Source organism: Harmonia axyridis, chromosome 1 (genome assembly GCF_914767665.1).
Source record: "Harmonia axyridis chromosome 1, icHarAxyr1.1, whole genome shotgun sequence".
Classification (NCBI taxonomy): Eukaryota; Metazoa; Arthropoda; class Insecta; order Coleoptera; family Coccinellidae; genus Harmonia; species Harmonia axyridis.
Genome location: NC_059501.1, coordinates 86,894,389 through 86,919,740, shown reverse-complemented (window position 1 = coordinate 86,919,740; position 25,352 = coordinate 86,894,389). Strand labels below are relative to the sequence as shown.

Sequence of the window (25,352 nt, the reverse complement as noted above, 5' to 3'; positions counted from 1 at the left end):
ATTTGGTGTCGTTTGATCCATATTTAGTGATAACCAAAAGTCAACAGTTCTTGTGATTTTTGAAAGATGCCTTATTTTTCGTGAATTTTTTTTCCTTGACCAAATAGGCCTTCGAGAAGTCCGGATCTAACACCGTTATAATAGAAGAAGCACTAAGAGGATTGAAAATAAATTTTAGGCGGAAAGTAACAACTGAAGAAATAAGAAAGAGGGCACGTGCTTGTTAAGAATGGTGGATTTCAATTCAAACATAAGTTATGAATACATTTCCTACTGAAATTTCAAGTTTAATTGCGATAAAAATATTTAATTCATTACTTTCCTTTCTTTGCTTCTTTTGCCTTTCAAATCAAAATCTGCTGAAACAAAACTATTGCCTCCATTACAACGAAAAATTTTTCAGGAAATGAAGAAGGAATTTGGCAAATTTTTGAAATAATTTTGTAATACAGAAATTGTGGAATTCGAAAGTTGCAGGCTTATTCATTTTAGAAATTTACTACTATTTTCTTCATATACCATCTTTCAAATCATACTAATTCTTATTGCACATCTGATACAGCATAGTTTAGCTTTTTTCAACCAAATCATATTTTTTTCTCATGAAAATAATCCAAAATTTGAATCAAACTTAGTCAACGTAGATTAAATTGACAAAAAATGAAATAAGAAGAGGGATTTTTTTGAAAAACACAAGAACTCAAATATCTTTCAAACTGTTGATTGTCGGTTATGAATAATAAGCACAATCGATAGCAAATGAGAGATACCAACACGTCCTTAAATGTTCACGTCTAAATTGGAAACACCCTGTATAACGCCTGAAGACTGAAAAGAAAATCCTACATAAATAGCTTTAATATTATTAGAATTTTCAGAATATTCTGAATATCAACATCTGTTTATATACTGAGTGTAGCTTTCAGAATGTAGTAATTTGGCTATAATGTAAAAGCTTTCAACTTCGTAGACAAATGTAAGAAGTATTGTATTCTTTCCTTCTTGGAAATGACATTTTCATCAACATTTACCAACTCTGGTGGTGTTCCCCACATCATATTATCAAGGAAACATTTTCATTGGCAATTAGATTGCAATCTGCAATATTTATCCCTAGCTTTTTCGTGAAATATGCAAAACTAGTGATTTTGCCATTAATTCTTCCGGAATTGAACACTCTAGTGAAATAAACATTAGAAATAACGAACCAACAACAGGTTTCCGAAGAAAAACATTTCCTATGAACTTTGAATCATACCTAAAGGAAACGAGCCTTCTTTCAGAAGCTTATCGGTTACTCGTTGGCGTCCAGAAGAATCTCCATCGATTTCCTCAATCGATGACGGAACAAGGAAGCATCTCAGGGGTTTCCCTCCGTTGATATTCGCCAAGACGGAGAACTCAGAAATAGCCTTCTACGATTAAAAGAAACCGTATGTAGGGCTTGTCTTCCTACGCTTCTTCTCGAACTCCGAGAGGTGTAACTGTAAGACGATTCGATCGATTTCTCGATTAGCAATAATGGAATGCAACTCGTTATTGATAATTGGGAATAACGAGGTTGTTCTGGTACTGGATGCCGGGTAATTGTCGTTCCTCTAAAGGCAGGACTCCCACGTGGTTACGTGTGAACGAGACGAGTGAGGAAGCTGCTTCCATTCAGGCATTTTGCGATATTCGCTGTCGTTTCTACGCCGGAAATCAACCCTTGGCGGGTTCTCACAAATGTAATGAGAGCTTCTTGGAGGTTTTTTCAAGGTTCTGGTACTCATCGTTCTCTGAGTCTTACATTTAATGAGGTAAAAGTAATGTGAACATACTGCGTTATACATATCGTGGTCCGGAAAAGTCCTGCTTCAATGACTTATGTCAAATAGAACTGTCACCCGAACTGTCAGTTTAAGGTTCTTCTTCTTCATGTGCCCTGTCAGTTTTGTCCGACGTTGGCGATCACCATTGAGAATGCTTCTCGATCCTGTGCCATATGCAAAAATTGACCTGCATTTCTTATTTATTCCAGATATTCTCGGATATTTCCGAGCCAGCGTTCTTCCTACACCCCTCTTTCCTTCTATTTTGCCGCTGATTATCAATTGCAGAATTCGATAGCGACTTCCCCCTCATCACATGGCCCAGATAAGATATCTTCCTACGCTTGATGACATTAAGCAATTATCTATTCTTGTTGGCTCTTCTTAACACTTCTTCATTTGTTTTGTGTGCTGTCCAGGGAATTTTGAGCATACGTCTGTGTATCCACATTTCGAATGCTTCGATGCGGTTCAATGTTGACAACTTGAAGGTTCATGTTTCGACACCATACAAAAGCACCGGCCAAACATAACACTTGACCATTCTCTGCCTCAAGTCCAGGTTAAGGTGGTCATTACATAAAAAGGTCTTCATTTTCGCAAAGTTTAAGGTTAGCCATTAGAAATTAATCTAGCAAGAAACTCTGGAATCAGAGGGAATGAAGAGACCAACACACTTGCTCGAAACTTTTCTGTGGTATGGGCAAATGTACGTCCAAGAAATAGTTTCAGGAGAACGAGGAAATCTAAAGAGAGACAATCTAACGGAATCTCTATGGGTTGGACTATTCCAAGTTCCTTCGAAACTTTGATACTGCGAGATCCAAGAAGTGTCTGTATCTTAGTAAGAATATACACCTCCATACTGGATTTCTCGCAAGGTATGGTCGCCTTAGGAAACACTTCATGAGAATGGGTCTAGCAGAAAATAACAAGTACAGATTCTGTGGGCAGGAGGAAGAAACACAGATGATCTGGAGACGACATCACTAGCCAACGAGAAATCTGCTTTGGACTAGAAACTTGTGGAAGTAGCCTCTTTGAAGCCTTCCCAGATACTGGAGTTCATTAGAACTCTAAAACTAGAGGGCGAGCTGTAGATCACTGATGGAGAGGATAGCTCTGATGGGGGCAAAATACACCATAGGGTCGCAGTGAATTGGAACCTCCTTAATTGAATCTTAATCTTAAGGTTGACCGTTTAACAATATAGATAGTTTTTCTACTACTGAACGTGTGAAAACTGACTACAATAATAATAATTCTCCAGTAGGTGTATTACTGGCGGATTATGGTCGACATAGTCGCCCACCTGAGCGTACAATTAGTGAGATAATGAAAAAATTTGAAGAAACTGGATCTGTTACTGGTCTTTTAAGACCCATATCTGATCGAAATGCACGCAAAAATTATTGATGCTGTAAGAGTGAAAGTACTGAAGAAGATCCAAATTCATTCATTCCTGGGCGCGCACAGCATTTGGGTCTCTCTTATGGCACGCTATGGAGTATTTTGCATCTAGATTTGCATCTCCGTCTTATGAAGTTCATTTGAAACAAGAACTAAAGTCAACTGACCAGGGAACACGTAGAAAATATTAGATTGGGTGCTTGAACAACAACGTTTGGATGACGATTTTTCGTATCGAATTTTCTTCAAGGACAAAGTACAATTTTTCACTCGGTGGCTAAGTAAAAAAGTAAAATTGTTGCATTTAGCGCCTTGATAATTTTTAGGTAACTGTTGAGGGACCATTAAATTCACAAAAGTTACTGTATGGTGGCAATTTGGTCTGGTGGAGTGATTGATCCGTACTTGAAAAAGAAATCACTCAAACCATCAATTCTCATAGCTATAGCCAAAGGACTACTGTTTTTTTAGCCTGATATTGCACACACATGGTGAAATTCAAGCATTATATTCAAATGAACATTTAATCGAAATTCTTAATGAAAGTTGGTTTCATTTATGTTTACTTCCGGAACCACAAGATGGATAAACCTTCAAATCTATAACATATAAGCACAAACATAAAACGAAAAACTACATTTCACACAGGTGACACTGACCAATAATGACTTTCTTCCTAAAAAACAAAGCAATTCCCCGATCTAAAAGCGTTAACATAAACGTGTGGTTTTTACCACCAACAATTATTTCTTGAGGTGACATATCACAGCAGTTTCGAGCTTTCACTAAACCTCAGCCAGAACAGTTCATCATCGTTCCTTAATAACTTGTCGAATAAGCAATTCAACGTTGAGAAACAACCATACAATAAATTCCGTATCATCAAACAGCAAATGACTGTATGCATTCATGTCATTAATATTCCAGAGTTATATTCGATTACAGTTAACGATATGAGGAAATGCAGGAGATCATACTCTGTGCAAGAATCGATTCCCTCTGGCAGTTGGGAATTGGATGCACGATAGTCTGCATAATATGTTGCTCATTACATTCCATTTGGATTAAATCAAGCTATTTATTTATTGGTTATTTAAGCTGATACGCCGTAGACTAGTTTTTGTTTGCCCTTCACATTTCCTGTAGGATTTTGTGTATAAGCTACCAGATTTGTCGAACTTTGTTGTTTTGTATCACCTCACACTGCCCGATCTTCAACTTGACTTGAAGACCTGGTGTTCAAATTTGCAACTTGCTATATCATATTTGGAGAAGTTCAACTATTTCACCAAAAGCAAGTTGATTCGATGTTTCCATTTCCCTATCTTGAACTTATGCAGAATTCAGGATTTTTACTTGGCATTCTTCCGTGACTTGCAGAATTGAATCGTGTACACTCCATTGCACGAAAAATGACTGTTAACAGATTGAAACGTGAGAGTTGAAACGATCGTCTTGAAGATAACCAAACGGGCCAAATGAAACTGGGTTCTGGGACCTACAGGTTTTTTCTCCTCTCGACTGTCCCATTCCGCGATACTCGATATCTGTGAATCTAAGGCGATATGCTAAATCTTTAATCTTGCTCATGTGAAGCGAAAAATTTTACGTTTTACATAGAAAATTGAAGATTTCCTTCCATAGTGTGCGCGTCTATGTAGTCTGTTTCTTCTTTTTCGGTTTTAATTTCATATTTCAGTGAATAGGTTTCGGATATATCAATATTTTTTCACCCAGACTTTTTGACCACCTGGGCCCATAACCTAATGATTGATATTGTTTTTACTGTATTCTAGAATGAAAGAAACAGAGCGCAACTTTTAGTTCTTTTTTTACGATCAATCAACAACTATTTCTACTCCACCTTAATATTCCTTCACAAAGTAGATAGATGGCGTATGTTATCTATAGGAAGAATTATTCCTTTCATCGTAATGATTTTCACAAGACAAAACGATTGAATCGAGATCAAACGTTTTAGTATCACTACTGTTTGAACCTCAAACTGACGTCACCCGCTCAACAGATTGTTGAGTTTTCCCTGCGTTTTCATATTAAATTGTTTCTTGCATATCAAAAAGAACTCAAGGTTGCTGAAAAAATGCACTGATTACCATGATAACGATACAAGACAGATTGTTCAATCATCTTCCGGAGAGACTGAAAGTTTTGGAGTACAGGAAATTTAAGAATGACATTAAGGAATTGTTGTTGATGAACTGTTTTTATAGTGTCAGCGAATACTTGGATTACTCTTTTGTTTGAGGAATTTGAATCTTTTGTTAATCCAATTTTCGGTTTCAGTTACTAATTTTTTTCGTATTATAATTATTATTGTATGCATATTTATTTTGACGTTTTCTATATAGTGTCTATCTGTCTTAAGGAAATAAATAAATATTATTATTATCAAAAGAATATCACTTTGAAATAAAATTTGTCCAGGATGTCGGCCTCAACTAATAACCTCAATTCTTCCTTGCAGATATCGGACATCGTTGTCGGACAGGAACCTAACGTTTCGGCCAAAGACTACCTCCTCAGGTGGGCCAAACGGACCGTTCACAAATACCCTGGCGTACACATAACCGACTTCTCCAAGTCCTGGAGGGATGGACTCGCCTTCAGCGCCATCGTACACAGGAACAGACCGGACCTCATCGACTGGAGGACGGTCAAGAACCAGAGGGCCAGGGAACGCATGGAAACGGCCTTCTACGTCGTCGAAAAAGAGTATGGAGTCACCAGATTGTTGGACCCAGAAGGTGAGAAAGAAGCAACTTGACAATCTCAATACCCTGTAACTTAATTTAGGACACCACTGGTTTTTACTTTACAGTATCTGTAAATCTCAATGGTTAAGAACTTTCAAAGTACCGTAGAGCGGTGTGACTTTGCACAACCTTTTATAGTTTTCTTTGTTTAACTTTTTGTTTTTTTTTTTGTGAAATGAGTCCTGTGCAAAGTATGTTTAATTTGAACATTTTAGTTGTCGACTGCTGTGGTTAGAATCAGATGAAAAGGTGCACACTTCTTTTCTTTTTAATTTCAAAAATTTGGCAAAGTGACCTGCAAATCGGTGCGAGTTTGCCAATGCCTTAAAAATGCGTTTTTTAGCAATTTAATGAAGCGCTGGCGGTATATGTGAGTGCACTAATGCCTCCGGGTTCGCCCATATATCTTTTGTTAATTTTATTCCGAAGAGTTCTTCTGGGAATGTTTTACACTTCGGAAGCTGTCTGTATTGAAATGTTTTCATTTCGAACTGCATTGATTGCTCGGATTAGCGTTTTTTCCGTATAATTACTATATTTCCTTGCATCCAACTTTTTTTTATATCGACGACCCATGATTGTGCCTCAAAATAAAACAGGTGAAACAAATTTGGTATGTGGCAATGTCGCCCGCCAAAGGGCCACAATAGAAAAATTTCCCGAAATGTCGAAATCCTCTCAACCAAATGTTTTCAGTTTTTTTTTAACGTGACGTTTAATGAATGTAAAGTAGGCTGCTGAATATATTTTGATGTACCGTTCGCCATATTTTCTGCAAAACTCCTAGTATTTCGCATATATATCCACGTTAAAAAATTACCCGCTCACATAACATACCGTAGCACACCATTCAAAGTACGCCAGACGACTGCGACGGTTGCAACATGTGGGTATATAGTGTGGTTAAAGGTTCAGATTCGTGATTTCTATAAGATGTTGCCAACTTTACGAAAACAAAGTGAAACTTAAAATTCTAGGCAGTTTGGCTAAGTCACCTCCGTTGGCAAAGTCACACCGCTCTACCGTATTTCCTTAGCACTTTGACAGAAACATTAGACGACCTACTAACCTATACAAATTTTTGTTTGTTTATGCTAGTGGAAATAAAGTAAACTGTCTTTCTTGTTGATGAGTATATAATATAGGTGTTGGTTTGGGAAAAATCAGTTTAATATTTGCTCTTTTAAGATGTATGTTATGTTCACGCGCAAAGAAGATAAAATTCAACAATAACGTATTTTTGAGCTTCAACAAATCTTTTCGAACGTTTAATCCTAATATGACTCATATTCCCAAACTTTTCTAAACTCAGGTTCATCATCAACACAAAAGGTTCTGATTATTTTATAAGTTCTTGTGACATTTTTATGGATTCGTTCCTCGCCTCATTCCCAATTTAATTCATTCTAATATCCTCTTATTGTTGCAATTATTCAGCATCACGTTTCATATTAGCCCAATCGACTGAGTATAATTAAAATGCCCGAAACGTACCCTATAGTACGGATATGTTGGCGCCATTTAGATGCTTCAAATGTTCAAGGATCTTTGTTGTACAGTTCGAATTTTAATCGCCAAGAACTTTTTCGGCTCTACGAATCTAAAAAAAAAATAATAATTTTGCGATGGGCTATCTAGACCGGTTCTCAGCGAGTTATTTCGTATGAGATCATCCTGCGAATTGTCTGTCTGATTTATCACAACAAAACCGAACAGTCTGCTTCTTGTAAACATTCAGATCTTTCTCAATAGAAAACACTTCCAAATTTTGAATTGTGTTTTCTTCAAATGAGTAAAACATAATTCAGATTCAGCTCAAAATATCATAATAGTTCAAACATAATATCAGAAAATTATTTTAATTCTATCATGAAGCTGAACATTTACTCATATGAGACATATATATGGTGTTTTTTTAGAGCTATAGAACTTTAAATTGCAATAAAACAACGATGGATTATTCGATTGACATGAATTTAATTTATCCGCAAGATAATTTGGTGACATTACATTTTAAATATGATTTCTGGCATATGACCGCCACGGCTGGCTCGGATGTAGTCCAATCTGGACGTCCAATTTTCGATGACTTTTTCCAACATTTGTGGCCGTATATCGGCAATAACACGGCGAATGTTGTCTTCCAAATGGTCAAGGGTTTGTGGCTTATTCGCATAGACCAATGACTTCACATAGTCCCACAGAAAATAGTCTATCGGTGTTAAATCACAAGATCTTGGAGGCCCATTCACAGGTCCAAAGCTTGAAATTAGGCGGTCACCAAACGTGTCTTTCAATAAATCGATTGTGGCACGAGCTGTGTGACATGTTGCGCCGTCTTGTTGGAACCACAGCTCCTGGACATCATGGTTGTTCAATTCAGGAATGAAAAAGTTAGTAATCATGGCTCTATACCGATCACCATTGACTGTAACGTTCTGGCCATCATCGTTTTTGAAGAAATACGGACCAATGATTCCACCAGCCCATAAAGCGCACCAAACAGTCAGTTTTTCTGGATGTAACGTTGTTTCGACATACACTTGAGGATTAGCTTCACTCCAAATGCGGCAGTTTTGTTTGTTGACGTAGCCATTCAAACAGAAGTGCGCTTCATCGCTAAACAAAATAAAATGGACGTAGTGCGCGATACGTATTCCGCACAGAACCATTATTTTCGTAATAAAATTGCACTATTTGCAAGCGTTGTTCAGGCGTGAGTCTATTCATGATGAATTGCCAAACCAAACTGAGAATAAATCATTTGACAGCTGTTAAATCGGTCGCCTTCTTGAACAGTAATGCCAACTTAAAGCTATATACCTCGAAAAACACCCGTTAATTCCCGAGTTATCGATCTTTTTAAAAACAATGTTCCTTACAGATTTGATTGAGTAATAATCATAAGCGTTGGCATACGCCGTGATGTAGTTATGTTATCAAGAATTGAATAAGAGACCAGATTTCAGATGGATGTAACTTTGTATCTCAAGGTCTTTAGATATTTTCTCTCGGAAGTTTTCATGTTTACGACCGGATGGACAGAAATGTTAGGAAAAGCTGTTACTTTAAATTAAGATAATTCTAACGCATCCGTATGGGATATAATCTAGAAAACTTGGAGATTCTTTGTGATCTTTCATCCAATAAAACATGGAAGTAAACCACATACCCACTACATACATCGGTGCACACTTAGATATTATCTCAACTGTTTAACATTTAACTCGCGCAAGAAGAATTCAGCGCGAGGGCTGCTACGATTTGCATATGCAATGTATGTTAATCGGAATTATTTACACCTTTGTTTATCATGGAATCAAGAACTGTAACAATTACCGTTTTTTATTAAAAAGGAAGGAAAGAAGGTTCATTCACTAACATAACTACTAACTAGTTATTCCGTAGGTTTCAGAGTGGATTTTGTTTACATTTCTGCTATTTATTTTCATTCAAACATTGGACAATTATTTCGCTTTATCTTATTCTTTTTTTTTAATGTGTTTTGTATAATGATTAGTGGGTGAAATTCTTCACTTTGTCAAAAGGTTGGCCAACTGTATTTCTTGTCGATAAGGATATCAAACTGATGTTTGTAGATTGTAGATTTAAGGGGAGTCTCATTGCACCACTACCTATGATCTATTGTGCACCCATCAGAGCTGTTCTCGTCATTAGTCTTTGTAGTCTACAGCTCGTCCTCCAGTTCCATTGTTCTGAGTTCTAATGAACTCCAGTATCTGGGATGGCTTCAAGGAGGCTAATTCCTCACTTCTACGAGTCTTTGGTCCAAATAATCTTTGCTTTGGCTAGCCATGGCGAGGCATTCCTCCTCACCACAGAATTTGCACTCGACGTTTTCTGCTAGACTCATTATTGTCATGAGGTACATTTTGAGGCATCAATGCCCTGTAAGGAATCCACCGAGGAGGTGCAGTACTTCTTGCTGAAATCCAGATATTTCTTAGATCTCGCAATATCAATGTTTCAAAGGCATTTTTTGGAATGATCCAAGGCAAGAAGATTCCGCCATTTACCTATACCACACAAAGGTTTCGGCCCAATGGAAGGAGTTTGTGCTTCTTCTCTGGCAAGTGTTTTGGCCTCTTCAGTTTCTTCATTTCCTGAGTGACCATGAACCGAGACTATACAGACCTTGTTGTGAGCTCAATCTTAACTGCCAGAAAGTCAGATGTTGGTTAATACCATAAAACTAAAATACTCACACTAGAATTACCTTTCCAAACTATTAGAATATTACAAATTTGTATTCTGAGTTCTATTTTTTCTTGATCACCAACAAAAAATCCGGATGAGTCATTATATTACACTTATTTACCTCTAAACGATTAGATCCATTGGAAAGGAATCCCGAAAGTGACTTTGTATTCAAATTGGAAGTCTATGGCCCATTGTAAATTGAAGTAATGCATAGCATAGTTAAATACAACATGATTCACTATCATGCCTTTTTTTATCTCTCTCTCTCTCTCTCTCTCTCGATCTATCTCTTTCTGTGTAGCGACAAGTGTTGAATATGTTATTAAATCGCTTATTTACGATGATTGGAACGACAATTGCAATTATGTTTTCTGGCAATTTGCATTCGTATTGAAAATATAGCATGTGGCTTTGAATATGTGAGAAGTTGTTTTGTCAAAACGATTAATATTGTTTCCTTAGAAACGGTTTTGGTTTCGGATGGATGATGGATCATAACATTCAATTGCAATATTTTTCAGAATGAATATTATCTAATTGAAATTTAGTAATTAGTGGTATATTACATAGGCGTACAACTTTACTTCCGCCGTTTTCTTTTTCAAAGTTCGAGGCTTCATTGTAAAAAAATTGGTTATACATAATGTGATTATCCATGACTAGCCACTTCTTTCTCCCAACTTTTGGGCAGCGTACGAATCCCGCGTTGAAAAACCTGGTCATCTTTTGAAGCGATCCACGAATCGATCCGATTTTTTACTTCTTCATAAGACTGGAAGTGCGTTTTGAAATAGCTTGTTGCTTCGCTTCCAAGGATCCTACCAATTCTTGTTACGCTTGACACAGGTCTTGATCAAGTAATGCCTCCAATTCTGCATCTTGGGAACCCTTCTCTCTTCCACCACCATGCTGCCCTTCAACGTCAAAATCACCGTTCTTGAAGCGTTGAAACAACTCTCGGTAAGGTATTTGAGAGCATTCGATGAACCTCAGTCGCAGATTTCTTCATAATAAAGCAGGAAATTAAAATCTCCCGCTAATGATGATTTTCCCATAAGCTGACATGTTTAATCGAGAATAACTTCATGATGCAGACACAAACCGACGATTTATTATGACTACCACTTACCGCTACAGCGATCTATTGCAAAACGGCGAAAGCAAAGTTGTACTCCCATTATAATGAAAATTGAGTTCTCCTATTAAAAATCTTAAATAATTATTATGAATTGAATTCTAGTGTAAAGTTTCGATCATTTATGAACATTGAATTATTTGTCATTGTGTTTCCTAAAATGTAGCGTTTCCTATATATTCAGGGTTGAATAATATGAAATCAGAGAAAATTGGACAAATTACGCCACAATTATGAATCCACTTCATCAAGGAAGTGAAGACCTTGAACACAGCTACGGCCATGTTGCCACGCTTCTCTTCTATAGTCAATGTTATAATAGATTATTCACTTTTTCCACACTGCTATAGGATTTAATTTTAATGATACAACTTTCATGTTACCATTGATATCAAAATATAAACGGTAGTCTGTGTAATATATAAAATGAAAGAAATATATTAGGACATTGTGCGTCACTTATAAATTTCACCTCAGCTCAATCTGAAAAAATAAAAAGTGTTTGAAGTTTAAATCAAAGTCAAATTTGAGTTACGACTTGAAGACCCTTCAACACGAGTTCAAAGGTAACTCCAATACCTCTAAGTCTATCGTCATCCAGAAATCACAAATTTCAGCAACTACTTAACAATTCTCCTTCTTGCAGATGTTGACACTCACGAACCAGATGAGAAGTCCCTCATCACCTACATTTCATCCCTGCACGAAGTCTTCCCAGAACCACCTGCCATCCACCCCCTGTTCGACTCTATGGCCCAACAGAGGGTACAGGAGTACAGGGAGCTGGCCTCCAGCCTCCACATATGGATCAGGGAGAAGTATAGCTTGATGCAGGACAGGTCGTTCTCCGGCACCCTCATCGAGATGAAGAAGCTGGCCACCGAGTCCAACAGGTTCAGGACGGACGAGATACCACCGAGGCAGAGGGACAAGAACTACCTCGGCCAGATGTACAGGGACCTGGAGAAGTACTTCAAGTCCATAGGGGAGGTGGACGTGGAGCCGGAACTTAGGATAGAGAGCATCGACAGGAGCTGGCAGAAGCTGATGGTGGCGTATCAGGACAGAGATAGGTACATTATGGAGGAAATCAAGAGGCTGGAAAAGCTGCAGAGGTTGGCAGAGAAAGTGCACAGGTGAGGTTTGATGTTAAGATGTATCGTTGGTTTGGTTTTGGATTGCTTCGGATCTCAGTCTGATCCATGCGTTACACCATCTTCAAGGTTTGCAGATTCGTGGGTAATTGTGAAGATAAAGTCTCATCCTGACGTCTACTGTCAAATAATTACAGGATAAAGGGGTATATGTTGGTTTTTAAATTGCAAGAATTTCCAGAAGTTGTCTACTTCTTTTATAATCTCCTTATTTTGATCTTTTTTCTGAATACTTGAGACGGTGGAACAAAGAATCTTCAGTATCTACACTCATTAGATCTTCCCTTCTGGAAAATGTATTGTCCTTCTTCATTTGCTTTGATTTCCGCTTGACCAGACTAAACTCTTATTATTCTCGTCTGATTATACCTACTCACTTTAACTCAATTTCTAGAGAGATAAAACAGACCGACTCAGCCTTAGACACAATAGAGCACAACGTAGAAACAGAGTCCCGAAGGTTAGACCGCCTTCATCCTCTGGAGGCCAAGAAGATCGCCGACCAGCTGGACCAAGACCTAGCCCTGGCCGAGCAGAACATCCAGTCTCTCAAGACGGACGTCAACGCCCTCAGGAACGGACGTTATCCACAGGCAGGAGACCTGGACAAGCGCGTCAACAGACTGCACGAGAAGTGGGTTAACATCAGACGGTTGCTGCACAACAAGATCCTGCAGCCGCTGTCCAACCTCAGCTTCCCGGTGGAGGAGCGGACGATTACGAAGCACGTGAGGACGGTGCAGGAGACCAGAAACGTGGATACGAACCCACATTTTGTTACGCTGCAGGAGCACATTGAATGGTGCAGGAAGAAACTGGTGAGTTGCTAGGCATTGTGGAGATATTTTTGTGGGTAGTGGCATGAAAAACATCCAGTACAATGATTTTATGAGAGTTCTCACAGGTTTCAAGGGATGGTTTTTCTTTACAACACCAACTCTATTGAAATAACGACAATAGTCCACCAGGACTATTTTCTCTCCTGATTTTTCAGCCCTTAAACCCTTTTGGGATTGTGTTGGATTCTTACAAAATTTTGATATGTTAGGTACCAACTTAACCCTGTGAGAAATATATACCGAAAGTTGCTGTAATAAATTTTCCATTTTTATATTACTCAATATATAACCTAACCTAACCTCTCATTGTCCTTCCGCAGAAACAACTGAAGAAGGCCGACTACGGTAACGACCTTCCCTCCGTGCAGACTGAACGGGACCTTCACCAGAAGGAGCACAGACAAATAGACCAGTTCCATTCAAAGGTAGAATCGTGCGTTAAGGCCAGGAACTTCTTCTCAGGCGAAGAGCTCGTCCTGTACAACCAGCACCTGGGACAGCTGCAGAAAATCTACGCGGAGCTCCTATCGTTCTCCACCAGCAGGATGAACGACCTGGAGACCCTGCTAGACTTCATCCAATCCGCCACCAAGGAGTTGCAGTGGCTCAACGAGAAGGAGGAAGAAGAGATCACCAGAGACTGGAGCGACACGAAGATGAACGTCAACTCCATCGAGAAGCATTTCGAGGTAGAAGACAATCTTGATTCCCGTTTCTCTTTTTGTTTTTTTTTTGTTATTTTCTCTCTTTTATTCTGTTGAATCTTTGACCAATTTATCGCTAATTTATAACTTTATTATCATTCTGAAAATGGTTATCTCAAGTCGTTCTATTCATTATTCTTTCACTGTTTTTTTCTTTGTTTTGATCTTTAACCTCTCCTGAAGCAGGTTCCTCAAGGAACGGCAATTTGAAATACCATTTTCGATTAATGGAGTTGTCATTTATTGTTGTTTCAATATTCGTGGCCCTTGTTTTTATACATTGATTGTTTATTTTTATTTATGCTCGAAAAGGACTTGTATGGATCCGGTTATAAGGTAATAAATAGGTTTTTCGCTTTGTGTGTTCTCTTCTTCTTTCGAACGAAAAATAAAACTTCTTTCCTTATTTTGATCAGTCATTGTGTGTTTTTACATGACAACTAAGGAATCTTTTTGTATAGTCTTTTAACCTTCTTCGTGTTTCGTTGTATTTCTTGTTCATAATTTTTTCTTAAATCCTTCTCACTTACAGCGATTGATGAGCGAATTCGAAAAACGAGAGATACAACTCAGCGCCGTACAAGAAAGGGGTGAAATTTTGGTGCTGCAAAACCATCCAGGATCGAAAGCCATAGAAGCCTACATGGCGGGTATGCAAGCCCAATGGGCTTGGCTCTTACAACTTACCCATTGCCTAGAAACTCACCTGCAGAACACCAGGCAGTACCAGCAGTTCTTCCAGGACATCGGCACTGCTGAAGAATGGCTGAAAGAGTAAGAACAAATTTCACTTTAAATAAATTTTTCACAATTCGCAGAAAAATCATTGAGTGCAATCTTACTTTTCTTTACCTTCCAGGAAAGATGAAATCATGAACACAGAGTTCAGCCAAGGCGACTTCAGCCTGGATGCAGGTGAGCGTCTTCTGCAAGGAATGCAGGCTTTGAGAGACGAATTGAACACTTTCGGCGACCAGGTGCAAGCCCTGACTGCTAGAGCTCAGGAAATAGTGCCTTTGAAACAGAGAAGACAGCCGGTTACTAGGCCTCTAACAGTTACCGCAATCTGTAATTACAAGCAGAATAACGTAAGTTGAATTAATAAAACTACTAAAAAACACCCTACCTGCTTGCAAAGAGTATAAATTGATAAGAACAAACTAAATTTCCTTCATTTCAGTTTGCAATTGAGAAGAACAAGGAGTGCACACTTCTCGACAACTCAGGCCGCCTCAAATGGAGAGTACACAACGACAAAGGTGTGGAATGTCAAGTACCTGGCGTTTGCTTCGTCATCCCACCTCCCGACAAAGAAGCCTTGGACGCAGCAGATCGTCTGAGAAGGCAGTACGACAGATCCATCTCCTTGTGGCAGAAGAAACAGCTTAGGATGAGGCAGAACATGATATTCGCCACCATCAAGGTTGTCAAGGGTTGGGACTTACCACAGGTTAGTTACATCAGTCTCAAGTGAGGAATTTAACTTAATTCGATTTTATTTTATAGTTTATTGCTATCGGAGCTGAACAAAGAAATGCCATAAGAAAAGCACTGAACGAAGACGCGGATAAACTTATGGCAGAGGGAGACCCATCTGATCCTCAGTTGAGAAGGCTGAGGAGAGAGATGGATGAAGTCAACAGGTTGTTTGACGAGTTTGAGAAGAGAGCTAGAGCTGAAGGTGAGTGGAACATTCAAAAAATGGGTCTTACCATGAAATTAGAAAGGGCTACTAACGTTAAAATTTGAGGATAACTTTTTGTAACCGCATAATTTCGAACTTATTTTTAAGTTCGTCTGAAGATGAGAAAAGTCCTTGTAACGATTTCTAATATTGTTTCATCGATTCCAGAGGAGAGCAAGAACCAAACAAGGGTCTTCAACAACCAGATAGCCTCGCTTCAGATTTCCCTGGACGAATTCGAGAGGATCATAAACCAGCGAGTACTATCTCCTCTGCCAAGAGACATAGACTCCCTCCAACACCTAGTGCTCGAACACAAAGAGTTCGAGTCCAGACTGCAAAACGTAGAGCCCGAGATCGAACAGTGCAAGGACACCTTCCGCAGCATCACTCTGAAAACGCCGCAACACAAGAAGGACCTCGAGAAGATCCTGGACAAGTGGAAGTACATCTGGAACACCAGCAATTTATACATAGAGCGTCTGAAGTGCATGGAGATCGTACTGATAGGCATGGAAGATGCCACTCAGGTCATTTCAGAGTTCGAGACTAAGTTGGCGATGTTCGAAGAACTACCAGCTACCGCCAAAGGCCTAGAAGGCGTCCACGACGACCTGTTGAAACTGCAGTCGGCCGTTGGACAGCAGCAGATCGTTATGGATCAGTTGAACGACGATTTCGACAACGCCAGGAGGCTGACCGAGAAGTCCAGGCCTAACCAGAGAGGCCCACACTCTGACGTTGAGAGACTGGACAAGGAGATCCAGAGGTTGAATGGTAGATGGAGCAGCGTATGCGCACAGTTGGCTGATAGGCTAAGGGGTTGCGAACAGGCTTATGACCTGCTGAAGAACTACAAGACTGCGAAGGCTGGCGAGGATTCTTGGCTGGACGAGCAGTACGGAAGATTGGAGAACCTGCAGCCTTTGAAGGAGAGGGCGAAGGACAACTTGGAGTCCACCAAGGTAAAGGTTGAGTCTAGGTGTTAAGATGAGCACGTTAGGATCGAAAGATACTAATTGTGTCATTGTTAACCTTCATTGTAACTTCACTGCACAGAACAGGGAGATCATCGAAGATTTCTTGGAAATTTTCGTTGATCATTTTAGGAGTTTTCAGGTTTAACAGAGTGTCAGTTTACTCAGTTGTTGATAGTTTGAGCATGAGTTTATTGACGCAGAAATCTGTTAAACGATAAATTCTTATAATCACCTCTTCTTCGTTCATCTGTTACATTTATAATATTGTTTCAGAACTTACTCAACAGCGTTGTAGAAAGAGCACCAATAATCGAACAGGTTAACGTTAACGGTGGTAGATATATCAGAGAAGGAAAGGTAAATAACATTTTTGCGATACTGTTACTCGTATTTTTAGGTTAGGTATGTGTGGATGTCGAGTGAATGAGTACTGTCAATATCTTGCTGATATCTTCCTTTCGCTCAGCTGCCTGTAGATCTCTCTAGTTGGGTACTGATGCTGTATATAGAACTTTTCCGTTTCCTCTTCTGGTGGTGGCTTTCTTCAAGGGTATTTTCAGAGAAATAGGAATTGTTTTTCGGACGGAATTCAAAATTTGAAAAAAGTTATTCAGTGTACAAATAGGAAAATCTGAGCACTATAACGTTGAAAAGACGAGATTTAGAAATTTGGAATCTGCATCATTTTTTTATATATAAGAATTGACTAATTAGTTGAAGAACAAGAACCAAAACTCCAATGCATAATTTCATCAAGATCGTCTTTCATTATTTCAAAAAATATGTGAAATTCAGTTGGTTCATAAATGAAATAAAAAAAAAATTGAGCAGTACATCTACTCTACGTGAGAAGAAAATGTAGTTTTTGTTGTACGCAGTTTTTTTTTTCTTGTGCAATTTTTTTACTTCTGGTAAATTGTTCAAAAAAAAATCAGAGTCGATAGAAAAATTGTACACGTGACATAGTATCTGTTTTTTCTGAAATGTTTCTCAGTAAAATATAAGTATAACATCAACAATTGTTTTGTCTTGAGCAATTATTCGAATGATACTTCTTCAACTTTATTTTCTCTTCTTCTCTGGGTTGCGGTTTCTCTTGTTTTTCTTCTGCTTCGCTCTTTGCGGTGCCTTTGTTCTAAGATCTTTATTCTCTTCACTCTTGATCTGAAGAGTTTGAATTTTGATGCTGTTCTCTTCTCTTATATTTGCATAAATATAATATTAGAACAAATTACGTTACCCTGTCTTTGAAACTTATCTGTAGAAGAGCACAATTTTGAAGGGTTTTTCAAAAAGAGTAAAGCTTGATTAAATTTAATATCTAGGTATGCTTGGTTCTTCTAGAGTAGGGATTTACGGCTTGACTGGATATTCAAGCTCCTTGGCTTGATATTCAAGTTACTTGACTTGAGGTTGACTTGAAATCTACTCAAGTTCAAGTCAAATAATATTTTTTCAATGTTAAGTCAAGTACTTAATAAATAAATACTTGACATTGACTTGGCATAGAAAAACTACTATTTGACTTGAACTTGTGTTGATTTCAAATCAACCTCATGTCAAGTTGCTTGAATATCAAATCAAGTTGCTTGAAAATAAAGACAAGCCGTGAATCCCTATTCTAGAGGAATATCCAAAGACATACTCATGGCATTGAACTTAATGTTATAAGACATAATGTTATGAGACATTATTCTCCAAAAAAGAAAACGAAAACTATGAATATCGATAAAGCTATAAACAACAACAAACATAACAACCAAAAAATTACACATATCGATATTCATGAAGTCTCATTTTTTTTTTGTTTCACTTGGTAAATTCTATGTTCTTCTTTTGAAAACCCTTCAATACTTCTTCTCTGGTTATGGTCGACTAAATTCTGGCACGATCGTCACGATTTCTTCCTCAAAATTTTCAAACCACCCTCTCTACACGTAAGTTTCAAGGAACTTCTCCCCTCCCCTAAAGGAGGGGCCCCGCCTCACGGCTTCCACGTTACTACGTCAACTTACAAAGGCACTTACTGAACTAACAATTGACCCCTAACCTCTCTAACCCTAACACTAGATATGGAGCAAGGGGCTGCAGAAGTTCAGGGAGGCACTGCTGGAGGACCAGCCCTCGTTGGACGTCAACGACGTGTTCAGGAGCCAGAAGAACGGAGCTGGAGGTGCCGATCAGATCGCCCAGGAACTGGACGAGATGAACGCGAGATACCAGCACCTGGTGGATCAGCTGTACGGCAGGCTGAAGGAGATTGCTGCCAGGTGTCCTGGTGACATCGTCACCTTGGTGAGTTTAAGTTTTGCTTGATTATTTGTATAGGCGATAAAAACTGTCGTGTATGTATCCCTTTAACCATGATAGATTATGATAAACTGAATCACCTGGTGATTTTTATCTGGATTTTTTCGCCTTTCTGTTTGATATTTGCGATATCTATCGTGTATCTAAATTTGTGATAATTTTGTTTTTTTTTGGTACTTATACAAACTCAAAATGGATATGCTCTCTCGCAAAATCCAAACGCGCACTTCGATGGGCTGGGGTAAGAGCTGGGCCTCTTGCCGCGACACGAGGCCTTAAATCATATTCTCTGAGGCGATTTCTTATTGCCTGAGTGCTAATTTGCACCCCATGAGTTTGCTCAAACTGATTTTGAAGGAGGCGAGCGGTTGCAAATCGTTGTCTCAACGAAGAAACTCCCAAGTTTCTTGAATGACAGTTGTTACCCGTGGTCTACCCTGTCCTGGTCTTTGGACATTCATACCTGTCTCCCTGAATCGCTGCAACATTCTGGACACACTTGTATGGGAAACTCCAAACCTTTCTGAAATTCTTGTGTATATCCACCCTTCTTCTCGCAAAACTACCGCTTGGGCACATTCCTCTTGGGTCAAATTGCGTGTTTCGCGTTGCATAGCGATCGAGTGTAGAAAATCAAACGAAAGAAAAACAATTGATCACTAGAATTGATCGAGAACAACTGATTTCAGAATGGAGCCAATACATTCAAAATATAATAATCTCATCTTTTTTTATTCCTGCTGGGAAAAAACATCTGTTTTGAAGAAAAACGTTGAAAGTGGATAACATATGCATGCATAATTCTGATAAAAATAATTATCATTGAGAACACCTTCAGTTGTAGAATAAATTCGAGATTTCCATAATGTGCGTTACTTCTTTCGCGCAGTGATATACAAAATATGAACGAGATGAACTTACAACAACACTTACAACTATGTTGCAACTCTTGGTTTGAAGAGAAGCGATTTTGTATTTAGGAAAGATAAATCATCCACCAAGTTATGTAGACTACTGACGTAGAAAGTAGAATATCTCTAGGCGAACAGGTTTTCATCGAGAAATATGAACCCTCGACTATTTTACATTTCAACATCGATATTATGCATAATAATTCGTTTAGAGTAGGCTTGGTGCGATTGAAGTTATGAAATAACGAACAAGACCTTATATAGACTTGAAGATTGGAAAAAAAGAACACACTTTTTCTGAATCCCATTTAAAATTGTTCACTTTTCAATAGGGTGGCAAAAATTTCATATATTGCAAGTAGATTTTGTTCCTAGGTCAATGACAATCAATGATCTGATATGGTAATCGTTTGCAGTTGTTTGTGTGAACTGCATACCTAATATGTTCAATAAATTGTTCATTGTTTCATCTGGCCAAGTTTAGAACGTGATAAGAAAACTTTATGGATACTGATTTTAAAATAATGCCTTCGTAAAACCAGAAGCTCTCTAAAACGGACTTAAATTATTTACCGAAATATAGTATTGCAGAAGGAAACAAATCCTTGAACTTATAGCTTTCAAAGTTTATGATTATAAATTCCGGGTTAGATATATTTACAAGATGTTCTACAAACTCATTGTGAACATTTTTTTCCTACAAGCCTAATGTCCGATTCGTTTTCGTTTCAAAGTCACAAGCATTTGAAGTGATTCATTTTCATGAATTGAATTAAAGAAAATACTAATTGGTATAATTATAATTTTGTCGATAGTTACTTCATTTACTTCATAAAGCTTATTTCACTAAGGTCGGTATGAACAACACTCATAATGAACATGTATGGGCTCCTTTAGACCAAGACGATTATTATGTTGAATTTAATTATTTAATCAGAAATCAATCTTTGAAGGAATAAACCGATGAAAGAAGTGATTTCCTTGCAAAATCCACTAATTATACCTTTTGACCATAACTTTAAGAGGTTTTATTGTAGTTGTTTACTCAGTATCAGATTTAATCGAGTACACACCTCATCTAATACGTGCCTGAAAAAATTATCAAGGTTTATAATCGTCACACATGAATATTCTGCTCTTCATGGCATTCTTTACTATGAAATCATGGACAATTTGGTCATTTCGTCATAAATCAACCTTTAACTTGCTCAGAAAGTAAATTTATACGTCATGCCTCGAAAATTTCAAACCGAAGGTCATATGATAATCGGAAATTACAATATTACAGTTTTTTCAATGTCACTCATCGTTTCTTTCCACACTTTAAGTGTATTTCAAGTAGATTATCTTTCGAATATTTAACTCCTGTCGTTATTATTTACCACTGGATCATAATTGAAAGAAGTATCTTCAATGTTTTTATTACCAAAAATTGTTATTAATAATTTGAGCATAGAACAACCGCGCAGTTTCAAATTTATTTCAAGTTCTTCAAACACTTAAACTTCTACAAATGCTACAGAGTATTTAATATTTATATGAAATTAGGTACAAAAACGGTGATAAGAAAAATCAAAAAAATATTATAAAATTTGGTAACCTTCAATGTCTGAAGATCAACTTGAATTGAGTAATCCTCAAAATATTAGTAATCAATTTTTGGTAGTATAAACGAAGAAAGTAAAACTAGTTTTTCTTCATTAATGGATTCGTTCTACACTTAATGGGAATTTTTTATAAATAAAATGAAACCAAAGTAATTTCCACAAATAATTTAATGCTTGCAACAATTATTTCGTCAACTATGAGGGTGTTTTTTTTAGGGCTATAGAACTTTAAATTGCAATAAAACAACGATGGATTATTCGATTGACTTGAATTTTATTTATCCGCAATATAATCTTGTGGCATTTTTATTGTTCAATTTTTATTGTTACATTGTTACATTTTAAATATGATTTCTGGCATATGACCGCCACGGCTGGCTCTGATGTAGTCCAATCTGGACGTCCAATTTTCGATGACTTTTTCCAACATGTGTGGCCGTATATCGGCAATAACACGGCGAATGTTGTCTTCCAAATGGTCAAGGGTTTGTGGCTTATCCGCATAGACCAATAACTTTACATAGCCCCACAGAAAGTAGTCTAGCGGTGTTAAATCACAAGATCTTGGAGGCCAATTCACAGATCCAAAAGGTGAAATTAGGCGGTCACCAAACGTGTCTTTCAATAAATCGATTGTGGCACGACCTTTGTGACATGTTGCGCCGTCTTGTTGGAATCACAGCTCCTGGACATCACGGTTGTTCAACTCAGGAATGAAAAAGTTAGTAATGATGGCTCTATACCGATCACCATTGACTGTAACGTTCTGGCCATCATCGTTTTTGAAGAAGTACGGACCAATGATTCGACCAGCCAATAAAGCGCACCAAACAGTCAGTTTTTCTGGATGTAACGGTGTTTCGACATACACTTGAGAATTAGCTTCACTCCAAATGCGGCAGTTTTGTTTGTTGACGTAGCCATTCAACCAGAAGTGCGCTTCATCGCTAAACAAAATAAAATGGACGTAGTGCGCGATACGTATTCCGCACAGAACCATTATTTTCGAAATGAAATTGCACTATTTGCAAGCGTTGTTCAGGCGTGAGTCTATTCATGATGAATTGCCAAACCAAACTGAGAATAAATCACTTAACAGCTGTTGAATCGGTCGCCATCTTGAACAGTAATGCCAACTTAAAGTTATATACCTCGAAAAAAAAACACCCGTTAGAACTAGTTTCTGTTTATTAATAGATTAGATCCTTACTTGATGGAAATTCATTATAAATGAAATTAATTACGAAAGTAATTTCCTCAAATAATTTAATGTTTGCAACAATTGTTTCGTCAACATTGACTTCTTCAGGTTACATTTCGTCTGAACCAAACATTAGAAGATTTATGGAAATTACTTTGGTTTTGTGTTATTTTTTTCAAGTTTTTCTTTCATTTTCGTCTTCTCTAAAATAATGTCTTATTTCGGAAATGTCATCACCTTAAAATTATTCAATTTCTGAGAATCGCGGAGTCATCGACGATATTCATAGCTTTATTTTTGTTCTATAATTTATTCCATAATTGCCGATTCGACGAAACCTCAACGTTGGATTTAACACTGAATAAAGAACATCCAGATGCATTTTATCCTCGTTGCCTTTCTATATGAGGCAATGTCTAATGTTAATAGAAAATAAGCGTAGGTGTCCACTGTGGGTTACTCTGCAATAGGAAACCCACCTACTGCGCCATATATGTAGAGACAGGTTGTTTTTATTGGTTTTTGCAATAATATACGCCAGGTATCATTAACGAATGCGGAAAGCGACCATTTCCAGCGTACAGTCGGTTGAATATTATTTCAATTTCGAATATATGCCGCTGATTGTAGCTTATTACCTTTGAATTGGTGTTATTACAGTCTAATGGGTTGTTATTTGATTAATTTCGTTTCACACAGATGAGAGGTGTGTGTTTTTGTTATCTTAGAGTAATTGATGTATGAGAAACAAGTGTTTCTGATTTCGAATCTGTTCTACCTATTTGTATGATGGAAAATTTCAAATACCCCGTAAAATGTTACCTTTCATCTTTTGGAATATAAAGAGAATCCAACAATTCAATTGAACAAAATCATTTCTACTGCCGTACGCCGTCCCGTGTTTTTCTCTGAAACTATTGGAGCTTTTTGAATAATTTTGTTGCGAAAATCGATTGATATACCGCATTCATTCTCCCACCTAAAAAACACGAACTATGAAGTAACAAAAATAATCATGGAACCAAAATTTTAAAAGAATAATTTATCGAAAAAACACATATTCATGAATTGGAAAATTTACATTTCCACGATGAAACTGAATATAAATTTCTTTACCGCAAAGCCCTTACGTTTATAGTTTCTGAAATATGAATTTTTCATTCGAATTTCGGAACTTGTGAGCCTGGGTTCGAATCCTATCGCTGGATATTCTGACATTTTTTACATTGATAATTCCATATTTTTTCATCACTTTTCGATATGTATTCGGTAGAAATAGGAAATAGTTATCTAAGGGTATTAAAGTGTTCTCCAATAATGGGTTTCATTTTTTACGTTAAAAAATACTAGTATATTTCAAGAGAATTCAATGGATGTTCTTTTCATTTTAAAGAGGAAGGTATACCATTAACAATATCCTTTTCATGATATTTTGTATGGCCAAATCGAATATTTGCGGCTGTATATTTTCGATAACTTCCAGAATTTCATTTTTAAGATCTTTAATCAATTGTGGAATCCTTGTTTCAGACCTTATATTTCACGAGGTTCCAAATAAAAAATTCTAAAGGAGTTAATCACAAAATCTCGGTGACCAATAATTGTGATCACTCCTTTGGGAAATTCGTCATTGAAATAATTTAGATACGATTCATGAACCCTTCAAATTTCAAATTGATAAAAAAAAAACTATACATTTTTCTGTTAAAAGAAATCAGTGAAGCAATACCAAGGTTCTTCAAAAGAAAGAAAATTGGCTTTAATAGTGAAGTGATGTCCGAGGTTGAGGTCTATTTCGAAAGCAAAGACAAATCTTTAGGAAGGATTTTGAGGGTTTGGAAAAGCGTTGAATGTTAATGGAAAAAGTCGAATTTTTAAGAAAAAAATTTTTTTTTACTGATTCATTCGGGGAATTATTGAGTAAAGTGTTACTTTGGAATAAATAAATTAGTTACTATAACATACCGGTCTCTCGGGAATTGAAGGAAGCGAAGAGGCCAACACAGTTGTTAGGAAAAGAGTATAAACTCCTTTCATCGGTCCAGAACCTCTCTATGGTAGGTATATGTAAATGTACCTACAAGAAGCAGTTTCAGGTGAAAAAAAAATCCAAAAAGAAACACTCTGGTGGAATCTTCCTAGTTGGGATTATTCCAAAAAGTTTACCTTAATACTACGAGATCTTAGAAGTTTCTGAATCACAGCAAGAATATGCTACACCTCTTCACAGAGAATTGCCCTCTAAGAGAGCAGCTCATGAGAATGAGCCTAGCAGGAAACGGCGAGTGCAGATTCTGTGGGAAGGAGGAAACTCCGGATCACCTGATGACGGAATGCCTCGCCATCATTAGCCAACGTAAAAAATGGTTTGGACAACAGACTAGTAGAAGTGAGGAAGTAACCTCCTGAAGTCATCCCAAATATACTGGAGCTCATCAGAACTCTGGAACTAGAGGGCGAGCTGTAGACTACGACGTCTAATGACTAGAACAGCTCTGATGGGTGCAGAATAGATCATAGGTCGTGGTGCAATGAAACTCCCCTCAAATCTACAATCTACAAATATCTGTGTGATATTCTTATCGTCAAGAAAAACAGTAGGCCAACCTAT

General features: G+C 37.6%; 1 protein-coding gene across 39 annotated transcripts in view; it reads left to right on the top strand.

Annotated features, from left to right (window-relative positions):
- LOC123678678 (dystonin) overlaps positions 1-25,352 on the top strand; it is a 257,561-nt gene that overhangs the window by 185,635 nt on the left and 46,574 nt on the right. For all 39 annotated transcript variants that reach the window (XR_006747300.1, XM_045615892.1, XM_045615854.1 and 36 more), the window contains 11 exons: positions 5,707-5,986; positions 11,998-12,487; positions 12,900-13,323; positions 13,665-14,033; positions 14,581-14,822; positions 14,908-15,136; positions 15,229-15,498; positions 15,555-15,729; positions 15,901-16,697; positions 16,986-17,069; positions 18,783-19,007. Coding sequence is in view for 38 of the 39 variants with exons in the window: in XM_045615892.1 (XP_045471848.1) it covers positions 5,707-5,986; positions 11,998-12,487; positions 12,900-13,323; positions 13,665-14,033; positions 14,581-14,822; positions 14,908-15,136; positions 15,229-15,498; positions 15,555-15,729; positions 15,901-16,697; positions 16,986-17,069; positions 18,783-19,007 (3,585 nt within the window). In the remaining variant the exon portion in view is untranslated. The remainder of the gene's footprint in view (positions 1-5,706; positions 5,987-11,997; positions 12,488-12,899; positions 13,324-13,664; positions 14,034-14,580; positions 14,823-14,907; positions 15,137-15,228; positions 15,499-15,554; positions 15,730-15,900; positions 16,698-16,985; positions 17,070-18,782; positions 19,008-25,352) is intronic.